The 12,963-nt window shown below is 40.9% G+C and overlaps 1 protein-coding gene across 1 annotated transcript in view; it reads left to right on the top strand.

Annotated features, from left to right (window-relative positions):
* DCDC2 (doublecortin domain containing 2) overlaps nucleotides 1-12,963 on the top strand; it is a 145,872-nt gene that overhangs the window by 42,717 nt on the left and 90,192 nt on the right. The window contains exons 3-6 of the mRNA XM_070360667.1: nucleotides 5,069-5,145; nucleotides 5,277-5,408; nucleotides 8,693-8,839; nucleotides 10,610-10,664. Of these exons, the coding sequence (XP_070216768.1) occupies nucleotides 5,069-5,145; nucleotides 5,277-5,408; nucleotides 8,693-8,839; nucleotides 10,610-10,664 (411 nt within the window). The remainder of the gene's footprint in view (nucleotides 1-5,068; nucleotides 5,146-5,276; nucleotides 5,409-8,692; nucleotides 8,840-10,609; nucleotides 10,665-12,963) is intronic.

Genomic DNA, 12,963 nt, shown 5'->3' with positions numbered 1-12,963 from the left:
TTCGGGTATGACCTAAATCAAATTCCTTGTGATTATACAGTGGAAGTGACAAATAGATTCAAGGGATTAGATCTGATAGACAGAGTGCCTGAAGAACTATGGATGGAAATTTGTAACATTGTACAGGAGGCAGTGATCAAAACCATCCACAAGAAAAAGAAATGCAAAAAGACAAAACAGTTGTCTGAGGAGGCCTTACAAATAACTGAGAAAAGAAGAGAAGCAAAAGACAAAGGAGAAAAGGAAAGCTATGTCCATCTGAATGCAGAGTTCCAAAGAATAGCAAGGCGAGATAAGAAAGTCTTCTTCAGTGATCAATGCAAAGAAATAGAGGCAAACAATAGGAAGGGCAAGACTAGAGATCTCTTCAAGAAAATTAGAGATACCAAGGGAACATTTCGTGCAACGATAGGCACAATAAAGGACAGAAATGGTATGCACCTAACAGAAGCAGAAGATATCAAGAAGAGGTGGGAAGAATACACAGAAGAACTATACAAAAAGATTTTAATGACCCAGATAACCACGATGGTGTGCTCACTCACCTAGAGCCAGACATCCTGGAGTGTGAAGTCAAGTGGGCCTTAGGAAGCTAGTGGAGGTGATGGAATTCCAGTTGAGCTATTTCAAATCCTTAAAGATAATGCTGTGAAAGTATTGCACTCAATATGCCAGCAAATTTGGAAAACTCAGCAGTGGCCACAGGACTGGAAAAGGTCTTTTTCATTCCTATCCCAAAGAAAGGCAATGCCAAAGAATGCTCAAACTTCTGCACAGTTGCACTCATCTCACACATGAGGAAAATAATGCTCAAAATTCTCCAATCCAATCTTCAACAGTACATGAACCGAAAACTTACAGTTGTTCAAGCTGGATTTAGAAAAGGCAGAGGAACTGGAGATCAAATTGTCAATATCCATTGGATCATCGAAAAAGCACAAGAATTCCAGAAAAACATCTGCTTCATTGACTACACCAAAGCCTCTGACTGTGTGGATCACAACAAACTGTGGAAAATTCTTCAAGAGATGGGAATACCAGACCACCTGACCTGCCTCCTGAGAAATCTGTATGTATTCAAGAAGCAACAGTTAGAACCGGGCATGGAGCAACAGACTGCTTCCAAATAGGAAAAGGAGTACGTCAAGGCTGTATATTGTCACCCTGCTTATTTAACTTATATGCAGAGTACATCATGTGAAATGCCAGGCTGGATGAAGCACAAGCTGGAATCAAGATTGCTTGGAGAAATATCAATAACCTCAGATACGCAGATGACACCACCCTTATGGCAGAAAGCAAAGAGGAACTAACCAGCCTCTTGATGAAAGTGAAAGAGGAGAGTGAAAAAGCTGACTTAAAACTCAGCATTCAAAAAATAAAGATCATGGTATCTGGTCCCATCTGCTGCTAAGTCGCTTCAGTCGCGTCTGACTCTGTGCGACCCCAAAGACGGCAGCCCACCAGGCTCCCCCGTCCCTGGGATTCTCCAGGCAAGAACACTGGAGTGGGGTGCCATTGCCTTCTCCGATCACTTTATGGCAAATAGATAGGGAAACAATGGAAACAGTAACAGACTTAATTTTCTTGGGTTCCAAAATCACTGCGGATGGTGACTGCAGCCATGAAATTAAAAGACGCTTGCTCCTTGGAAAAAGAGCTATGACCAAACCTAGACAGCATATTAAAAAGCAGAGATGTTACTTTGCCGACAAATGTCCATCTAGTCAAAGATATGGTTTTTCCAGTGGTCATGTATGGATGTGAGAGTTGGACCTAAAGAAAGCCGAATAGTGAACAATGGATGCTTTTGAACTGTGGTGTTGGAGAAGACTCTTGAGAGTCCCTTGGACTGCAAGGAGATCCAACCAGTCCATCTTAAGGGAAATCAGTCCTGAGTATTCATTGGAAGGTCTGATGCTGAAGCTGAAACTCCAATACTTTGGCCACCTGATGCAAAGAACTGACTTATTGGAAAAGACCTTGATGCTGGGAAGAATTGAAGGCAGGAGGAGAAGGGGACGACAGAGGATGAGATGGTTGGATGGCATCACTAACGAATGGACATGTATTTGAGCAGGCTCTGGGAGTTGTTGATGGACAGGGAGGCCTGCTATGCTGCAGTCCATGGGGTCACAAAGAGTCAGACACGACTGAGTGACTGAACTGACTGACAGATACACTTACATATTCGTGCAAATAAATATTGTGAGGAAATCTAGCATGACATTATTTGCAACAGCAAAAGTTTATTACTTATTTTGGCCATACCATGTGGCATTCAGGATCCCTGCCAGGGGTCTAATCTGTGCTCCCTGCAGTGGAAGCATGGAGACTTAACCATTGGACCACCAGGGAATTCCCTGCAAGAGCAAAAGTTTAGAAGCAACTGGAAGGATTGTCATTGAGGGACAGATTAAATAAACTATGGTACATTCACAGTGTGGATATACATAGCTTTTATAAAGAATGAAGCAACCTTTACCAATGTGGAACAGTGTCCCTGGTGAATTGTTAAATGAAAAAAAGCAAGGTGCAGAAGAATAGGCATAGCAAGTGATCCCTGTGCTTGAAAATTACATGTATACAATGTCTACGTAAAACAATATGCATATGTAGATGTAGGCTGTCTTTGAATGAACATCGTTAAGTTAGTTGCAGCTTTGTGGTTGGGGGACCAGAGGGGGGGATATTGCTCCTTTTGACTGTATCCTCCATTTTACCACTTGAATTTTGGTCAGGTGCATACATTATCTGTTAAACTTTTTAAAAAAGTCAACATCACTGTAAATGTTAGCTTAGGGCCAAGAATCTCTGGGTTTAAAATGAAAGAAAATTATTATGATTGATTAAAAAATGTTTACTCTAAATTCATTTTTTTAAATTAAATTTCAATAAACATTTATATGCAACTAACAGGCATTGCCAAGCACTGTTTTAGGCACTGGCAAATCAAGGATTTTACACCTTGTTCATCTCGAAATGGCATAATTTGGCAGAAGAGAGTTGCATAAATTATTTAGGGTTAATTTATCTCTAAAATAACTACCGAAGTGCAAAGCAAGTAGAGGTTCATAGGTATGGACAGCCCTCCCCCTTAGTATGTGTGACTTTAGGCAAAGTAAATGATTAACTTCTAGTTTCTTTGTTGGTAAAATGGGGTTAAATAATAAGTACTTAGTTCAGGGCATGGTTTTGATGTTTTAATGATATAGAATGCATTTACTTAGTACAGGGCTTGACATTAAATATAGTGCAGTAAATGTTGGCTATTTTCATTTATCAGTTCCCTTTCAAATCAGGAGGAAAAAAAAAAACCCTCTAAGCAGGTGTGATCATCAATCCTGTAGTAGCTGTAGCAGTTTGAGACAGGAAGGTAAAGAAAGATGAAGATGGAAGGACTGGTGATAACCAAGCTAGGTATTGACTAGTGAGTGCAATTTCAGAAGCTGGAAGAAAGGGGAGGGCATTTTAGGCAGGGGCAAGATGAGCAGAGGTGTGGAAGAGGATTCAGAGTGTGTTTGGACAATGGATTGGGAGTCGGCTGGTTTGACCTAGAGTCACACCTAGGCTAGGGGTTGGGGAGGAAGGAGTATTTGGTGGAAGATGAGGGAAGCAAGTAAGCAGTGTTGGTCATGGGGGTCCTTGTAGGCCGAGCTTAAGAGTTGGCATTTAGGGCTTCCCTGGTGGTCCAGTGGTCAAGGATCTGCCTTTCAAGCAGGAGACACAGGTTCAGTCGTGGTCTGGAAAGATCCCACATGCCACAGCACAACTAAGTCCATGTGCCACAACTACTGAGCCCATGCTCTAGAGCCCGTGAGCTGCAACCGCTGAGCCTGTGTGCTGCAAATGCTGAAGTTCACGCACCTTAAAGCCAGTGCATGAAGCAAGGCAGCCCAAGTGCAGCCAAATATAAATACATTAACTAATTAAAAAAAAAAGAGTTGGGATTTATCTTTCATTGGAATCCAGATTATAGAAGACTGAGGAGAGGATGGGGTGGAAGGAAATAGGAAGAGGAATGATGAAGAGGAGAGAAAGGGCCACAGGGTCAAGGGAGAAATTGAAGACAATGGGGGTGGAGGGCCTTAGATATTTAATGGAACAGGCAGCAGGGGACAAAATCAAGACATGCAGGCTTAGCTTTGTAAAGGGGTCAGGATCCTTCTGAAACAGATAGCAAAGGGAAAAAGGGGTGAAGATGTAGATGAAGTGAGCATAGAGGGAAGTGAGGTTGAGAACTTCATGCCTGTTGAGCTTTATTCTCTTGAAGTTTGGAAGGAAATGATGTGCTGAGAGTAAGTGTGCCTGGAGTGAGATTTTAGGATTTAGGGTGAAAGGTGAGGATTTGGACAATCCACTGTGGGAAATATAAGAAACAGTTGATTCGGGAGGAGGAGAGGCTTGACCAATGCCTAAGCCTTGTCTTAGTCGAAGGTGCCCAAGGGGCCGTGTGGTTCTTAATACAACAGCGTGGACCCTGGAAACAAAAGGGACCAGAAAGATGACCAGACCCACCCAGATGCAAGCGGGTTGGGAAGGGAACGTGCTGTTTAGAGTGTGGCTGGAGAACAGAGGAGAAAGTGAAGGTAAGAAAAGTTGATGGAGTCAGTCTTAGGAGAACAGGAGGCGGTTAAGTGCTTGGCAAGGACCAGTGACTCTAGGGAGTGGGTGGATGGGCAGAGATGACCAAACACTCTGTTGTGCCTGGAGGCGGAGGGCACTTCATTCAAGATTTTATACATTTATGTACTTTTATTTGACAGAAAGGAACTGTTTTAAAAATGGCGTTGGAATTCTCACAATAGCTCAATAGTTTCAATTTTTGGTACAGATCGTGAGCAGTATGCCCAGGGCTTAAAGGAAATTTTTCTTGAGAGTTCTGTTAAAGCTATATGCCATCAATAGAGGGTAAGCACAGAGGGTTTATATAAGTGGGGGAAAAAAAGCAAGGTTTTAACAAAGGCATCTCAGTTCTCAGCCAGCTCCCTGGAAACCTCTAGTTTTTCCTCATAGGAAAAAAAACACTAACATAAGTACAATGATTTGTATTTCTTTATTTTTAAAGGTGAAACCAGTAACCCACAGCAGGATCAATGTGTCATCTCGCTTTAGAAAGCCACTTCTGGAACCCTGCACTATCTTGTAAGTTGGAATCCTTCACGTTTCGGGTCAAAATTTGTGTGGTGGTTTCCTTTTGGTTTGGGACTTCTTTTGTAGTTTAAAGGCATAACTGTGTCAAATGGTTTGCCTCACTGGCTTTGCCTTTTTTTCAGCTTGATTGCAAATGGAGACCTCATAAACCCGGCTTCTCGACTCCTCATTCCTAGAAAAGCCTTGAATCAGTGGGATCATGTACTGCAGATGATCACAGAAAAGATAACTCTGAGGAGTGGGGCTGTCCACAGGTATGTCAGAGTAATCTTGCAAGTGGATGGGATTCAGAATTGTTGAGGATATTCCCATGAGGCCCTTGAGACACTGGTCCTAGATCTGAATTTCAGGTCACTAGTTTGTCTCTATGTGCCTCAGTTTCTCTATCTGTAAAATGGGCATATAATTGTTCATCCCTTGTAGGGTTGTTTTCCAGTTTATATTTTTGTTACTTTTTATGTTGCTTTTCTCATGCAGTTATGTTAAATTTTGATGCAGTCAAATTTTCAGTCTTTCATTATGATCATTAAGTTCTATGATTAGCTTAGGTTCTCTTCACTCCTAGATTATAAAAAATTATTCCACGTTTTCATCTTTCAACTTTTAACTTTCATTTAAACCTTTGATCCTTTTGGATTTTATCTTGGTATCAGGAGTAAAGGCAGATCGCAATAGTTATATATTGATTTTTTTAAAAAGATATATCGTTTTGTCTTTTGACACATACACAGATGTAAACCAATATGTATGTACACTCAATAAATGCTCTGAAGCACACAAATATATATAAACACAATTGCATGCCCAGATACACCTATTCATACATATATTGATGTGAACAAATTGATAAATAGAAATAAAATATAGGCAAGGACAAACACAGAAATGAGAATATAGTTACATGTCCCCTGAATATGTGAATACTTCAGTTCAGTTCAGTCGCTCAGTCGTATCCGACTCTTTGTGACCCCATGAATCGCAGCACGCCAGGCCTCCCTGTCCATCACCAACTCCCGGAGTTCACTCAGACCCACGTCCATCGAGTCAGTGACGCCATCCAGCCATCTCATCCTCTGTGGTCCCCTTCTCCTCCTGCCCCCAATCCCTCCCAGCATCAGGGTCTTTTCCAATGAGTCAACTCTTTGCATGAGGTGGCCAAAGTACTGGAGTTTCAGCTTTAGCATCATTCCTTCCAAAGAAATCCCAGGACTGATCACCTTTAGGATGGACTGGTTGGATCTCCTTGCAGTCCAAGGGACTCTCAAGAGTCTTCTCCAACACCACAGTTCAAAAGCTTGGAGAGGCTTAATTTTTTTTTTTTTTAACTTTTAATTTTGTATTGGGGTATAGCCAACCAGCAGTGTTGTGATAGTTTCAGGTGACAGCAAAGGAACTCAGCCACACAGACACATGTATCCATTCTCCCCAGACTCCCCTCCCACCCAGGCTGCCACATAACATTGAGCAGAGTTCCATGTTGGAGAAGCTTAGTTCTTAGTGTAATGCCAGACATGAGTGAGATTTTCATGTTACTCGCTTGGGACACCCCCACACTCCCTTAACAGAACATGATGGGTTAAAAATACCTGCTGGTAGTTTAGTTGCCAAGTCACGTCCAACTCTTGCAACACCATGGACCAGCCTGCCAGGCTCCTCTGTCCATAAGATTCTCCAGGCAAGAAGACTGGAGTGGGTTACCATTTCCTTCTCCAGGGGATCTTCCTGTCCTGGGAATTGAACTTGGGTCTCTTGTATTGCAGGCAGATTCCTTACAACTGAGCTAAACAGAACATGAGTAATTCTTATGGTTGGACCCTTCCTGGGCATCAGTATACATATAGAAAACATCCCACACAAATTCTTTCAACTCCCTGTTTATAATTCTCATGTTTTGTAGCAAAGGAAGAAAGCAGGTCAGCAAGAGTCGCATAAAAGAAGGCTAAGTTCACAGGCTAGAATTTATTCAGTGTCCTTTACCTGTGTAGAGGAAAACCAGTCAAGTCTTGGCTGTTGCCAGATCCACAACTTTGCTGTCTTTTAATTTCTAGCTGTAAAAGTTAATGATGGATTCAGATCTTCCTCTTTTGAAGGTAAATGAGAGAAGAAGAACGTATGGCTCTAGGCCTCCATCTAGGGGTTGGTTTCCAACAGGTTCTCCACCAGGGGCAGATTTACCAGTAGGGGCTGCTGGCAGTGTCCAGTCATGGGGATTAGAGATGGCTACTACTCCCATCCCATGGGAAGAGGCCAAGGGTGCTGTTGACACCCTACAATTCCCAGGACAGCCTCCCACCTCTCCTACAATTATCAGATCCAAAACGTCAATAATGTCCAGAGGCGCTGGTCTAGGTCAAGGCAGGAAAACCAGATTATCTGGGTTAAGTGTTGGTATTTAGACTTGTAGGGATAGAAGTGTGTTACTTTAGCATCTTCATACTAACTCAACACCAACACACTTTAGGGGGTTAAGTGGCTGCTTTTATTTTACTCCTTGACTCCATATGATATGGCTTGTCTGCTTAGACAGATCAATGGATTTTTTTTTTCTTTGCAAATGTTACTACCCTTAATTTTGTGATATAAGAAGTCTGAGAACTTTTAAAACGATAATCTTAAAACCCTTTCAGTTCCTAACTCTTGTTTATCACCTTCAAAAACATGCATTGTCTTCTTTGTGGCGTGGTTTTCTAAGCCGTCTGTTTTTTTCTTGCTCTTTAAACAAACTGTGGGGACACTTTAAATCGTCTAGCAAGGTTATCACTGTTCTCTTAATAAGTAACACATTGTAGTTTGCAGCAGCAGTTTTACAGTAAAAGGGAGGTTCTTGTGAAATCCCTTGATTCTGGGAAGATGACGGAAGGCAAAAAAAGAGAAGCATGAACGCTATGCAGTTCTGCATCATTAATGCTGGCAATGGATTCTTTTACCTCCTGCCCTCGCACCTCTTGTTTTCTGACCTAGTTCTTGTGTGTTTCTATGGAAAATTCTGTCTGAGGCCTGCTCTTAGATGTTCACCTGAACAGTGCATTAAGAAAATAAATTTTCTAAGTGCTCATGGGATATAAAGAGAAGAATCAAACTTCAGTGGAAGCCAAGCTTCATTTAAAATATGACATTCTTGAAACGGCAACCCACTCCAGTATTCTTGCCTGGAGAATTTCATGGACAGAGGAGTCTGGCAGGCTACAGTCCATGCAGTTGCAAAAGAGTCGGAGACGACTGAGCACACATACACGCATGCACACACACACACACACACACACACATTCTCTACAAGTTAATTTTCTCCCTCTAAACTCTAAATATGGCAGCAATAGGGGATCCTTATGTTAGACTGTCCGGTTTCTGTACAGCTAGACCATAATTGTATCTGCATTGGTACTTAGCTGAGTCTTATGACTTTGAGACATTTATAATTCAGTGTTTAGCATAGTATCAAATGAGCCAATTTAGGAATAGAGTTTTTAATTGACTGTTATTTTAGCAGTTCTTGAAATGCTTGTTAACATTTGAATTGCTGGCATTCATATTTTGGCAGACTCTACACTTTAGAAGGAAAACTGGTTGAGAGTGGAGCAGAGCTGGAGAATGGGCAGTTTTATGTGGCTGTCGGCAGAGATAGGTTCAAGAAGTTGCCTTACAGTGAATTACTTTTCGACAAGTCGACGATGAGAAAGTCTTACGGGTACGTTTGCATCCTCACTCGCGTCTCATAGTTTAGTTATCACTTGAAATAGCATTGAATCTTATGCTGTTTTTTAGAATCTTGTTTATCGGTTAGAAAGGAAAGGATGTCCGATACACCTTGATCGCTGTTTATTTTGCTGTGATTGGAGGTTGAAAACTATTGCATAAAAATATGATATTGAGGAATCTGTGATAGACTATATAGTATTTTTTAGCCATTCACTTATGAATTTGTACTAAATATAAAGATTAGATTTGTGAAAAAGGTACAGGGCAGTGAGCTTCTTATAACATACGCTTTTAGAAGTCTTAAAGATGTTAACTTGATTGAATAATTTTTCAGTTGATGCATAGAGAAATATCTACAGGTGGTTAAGAAATAATATTTTCTACTTAAAAATAATAATGGTAAAATATAGAAATGATATTTCTTTTATACAAATAAGTGGAGGGCTGGGTGTATAGTTATTTCAGGCAAAATTTTAAAGGTTACCCTTATAATTGCACACAATGCATAGAGAACCCTTTTGCTCTGTGAGATGTCGTGCATTTGTGAAGAAGGCCTTCTTTCAGCCCAGTAGGTGGGCTGCCCAGGCTTGCGTTTGCATGAAGAGCCTCGGCCCCTGCTTGCAGGGACCCTTGGGCTTGCTCATGATGCCCTACGGTCCATTGCCGCTGCTTTTCCGTGTCTACTTGGCTGGAAAACTGACTTTGTGTAGTTGCTCCTACTCGGATGGGTGACATGTGACAGAGATAGAGCAGAACGTCACCAGCGTGTTCTCCATTGATTTGTCGTCCCGTGTAGCTTGATGGAGAGACTAACCAAGGGTTCCTCAATACGGAATAGGTGGAATGGAGTTTCAGGGGTGGTGTTTGAAGTATCGCAAAGAGCACATTGCTTTCTAGCACTTTAGAACTACTTACCAGACCTATTGCCAACCATCCTTACCCATCCATGAAATCAAGTCGTTCACAGCGTTGCTCTGAGAAGCAGCACTGGGTTAGCTGCTGTGGGTTGCAGTGCGCACCGCGGTAAGAGCTTGTGCTTCTACTTGATGGCGGTGAGAAAACTTGCCCACGGTGGCCTTCTCAGGCAGGTCAGCGAAACTTGCCTTTAACTCCATGGCTTCTTATTTTCAGAGAGGTTCGGTTGGGTTTCGAGCCGGATCTTTTCCTGTAAAGAGACATCTGGAAAATACTTAGAGCTGAAGAGCAGTTTTTAAATTTTTGGTGAGAATGACTGGTTTAGAAACTCCCTGAATATAAATGCCAGTGTTTTACCATTCTGTGCTTCTACCAGATATGATAGACACGATAAAAAAAAAACTTTATCATTTTTAGTCTTAAACACAATCTGGCAAAATCCTCACTCAGCTTGGGAAATGCCTGTTTTTTGAAATGCAAATAAAAAATTTAAGGATTATTTTAAGTGGTATGAAAAAGTTAAAGGTGGTACTAAATTTATTTGTAAGCATCAACTAAAATGCTATACAAGAAAACATTAAGAATCTTTTGGACAGTGGAAACTAACACAACATTGTAAAGCAATTATACTCCAATTAAAAACAATAATGTTTTGGAATGGAATTTGGAAATGTTTTGTGGTCTTTATGAAATTGGGAAAGTCAGTGGTACTTATTGTGGAATACTGACGTCTATAAATAGTTGAGTTCCAGGTCGGGGTGACAAACTGAGATGTTAATTATCTTGCTTTGTATATTATTTGTGAGTAATATTCAGATTTCTAAATTGTAATTTGTTTTCACAGTCAGAAAACTTCTTCACTACCTCCAATTGTAGGATCCAGAAAGTCTAAAGGCAGTGTGAGTATCACATACTTTACTCATTAATGTTCTGTATTTCTATACCATAACAGAGAGACCGTCCTTTGGGTTTCAATTAAATTCAAAGAAATAAAACTTGTGGCATATAAGCAATTATGTGAAACAACATTAGAACATTAACGTTACAACTGAGTTTCTAAAGGAGAGCTAATATTTTTAAAATATGAATTTCAAGAGATAATTTTTTTCCTGATATATAGACTTGATAAAATTTATACCAGCTTGAAATCTAGGCAATAATACATAAGTGAGAAGAAACGCTGTTTTAGGCCACATCACTGATCCGCCCAGTGTTATTTTCTATCACTGACAAAGACTAAAAAGAAAGAGTATGTAACAGAATGGCAATCCTCAGTTATATTTTTTAAAAAGATTGAGAATCAGTCTAAATAGTTAGGTCCTTATCAGAATCTTTTTCATCCACCGTTCATTCATTTATTTGTTAATTCAGCATAATCTATTGAATACCAATTATGTGGGAACTGTGACAGGCATTTAGTAGGTAACTTCTTAACCTGTTTGTATGTTTTATCTATACCCCCTCATGGGGATAAGCTTTATGTCCTGCTGGAGTATTGCTTTGACAGGTCTTCTTAGCTGAAACTTCTCTTTCTGCTCTTTTGGTTGAATTTCCTGACCTGTAGAGGTGAGAATTGATCTGACGTTTTCCCTTTCTGAATTAAATAAGCAGAACTCTTAATTGGTGTCTTGTAAAATAAGAGGCTTCTGGACAATGATATTGTCTCCTAATGATGATTTAGATATTCCTTCCCCTCCCCCTTTTCTGTAACATCATGTGAAATTCTTGAAAAAGATTTTTTTGTGTGTGAAGAAATAGTGCTGACCTTGGCTAAGATTATGAGCTTGGATGCCTGAGAAAATGGTGGTACTATAGCTAATTAGAGGGCAGCTGAGGAAAGAATCACCTGCTTAATTTCTAATGCATTGAGTTATCAATGTCATCACGGAATCTAGCTGCAGACTAAATGGCAGAGACTGAGGACATCAGATGAAAATTTGCAAGTTCATCCACGTGACGGTCATAGTCGAAGAGCAGAGGCGTGTCATGGTGACGTTCTTTCCTCGCACCCATCACAGCCTGGCGAGGAGCTGGCTTCAGCACACTGTTGAGTGGGAGGATGGGAAAGTGGGAATAGAGAGGGTTGGGGGCAGAGCTCACAGTGAGAGCCACAGAGGACCCATAACTTCATGGATATGGAGAGCAAGGGGAGAGAGAGTATTCCAGTAACTGAAAAATATATTGTAACCATCATAAAGCTAAACGTATGCTTGCATACTAAATCACTTCAGTTGTGTCTGATTCTCTGTGACCCTATGGACTGTAGCCCGCCAGGCTCCTATGTCCATGGGATTCTCCAGGCAAGAATTCTGGAGTGGGTTGCCGTGCCCTCCTCCAGGAGATCTTCCTGTCACAGGGAGCAAACCCGTGTCTCTTAGTCTTGTGCATTGGCAGGCGAGTTCTTTAGCACTAGGGCCATCTGGGAAGCCCATAAAGCTAAATAAAGTCCAGGAATTTAGATTTGGGAGACTACCCTTCTGCTTTTCTTCAGGACTTTGGAGTGGAATCTCTTCCATGTACCATGCGCATAGGAGCTCATTAACCCTCACAGTATAGCTGGAAAGGTGATGGTTAAACAGAGACCAAGTGTAGTTGAATAACTGACTCAGATCACAGGGAAAGTTCATGTCAGAACCAAGATCAGGACTCAGGTCTTTACATTCACAATGACTGAACTTTGGGATTAGGTGGTTATAATTTCTGAAATTTAGAATGTCTGATTTTTTAAAATTAAAAATGTGTTTCTAATTTTCAAATCCATACACAGGAGGCATATATGTACCTCTTTCTTGATCACTTGTTTGGAAGTTCTCTTGAATCTGTGCTGTGAATACTGGGTCATCTAATGATGACTGGCTATGTCTTCTGTGTGTCTGGCCTAGAACTAAGCCCCAGGGAGATAGTATTGAGCAAAAAGACACAACACTCTCTCTTAGCTCTGTCCTACTCAAGGAGACAAAGTTATACAAACGATACCACAAAGCAGTGTATAATTGCAAAGTGTGATTAGAATGAGAGAAAAGGATAGAACCATATGCAGGAAAATAAAAGGAGAATTTAGATATGTGTGTCAGGAAAAGGTCTCTTTGAGGAAGTGACCTTTAAGAACTCAAAGTTATGTTTTGAGAGGAGTTTCCATCTCGTACACAAGCAAAGACCCAACATTATATTGCCATGCTCTGACTTAGAATAACACAG

This window comes from Bos mutus, chromosome 23, assembly GCF_027580195.1.
Source record: "Bos mutus isolate GX-2022 chromosome 23, NWIPB_WYAK_1.1, whole genome shotgun sequence".
NCBI lineage: Eukaryota > Metazoa > Chordata > Mammalia > Artiodactyla > Bovidae > Bos > Bos mutus.
Note: the sequence above shows the minus strand (reverse complement) of the source record. Positions and strands in the feature narration are given on the sequence as shown.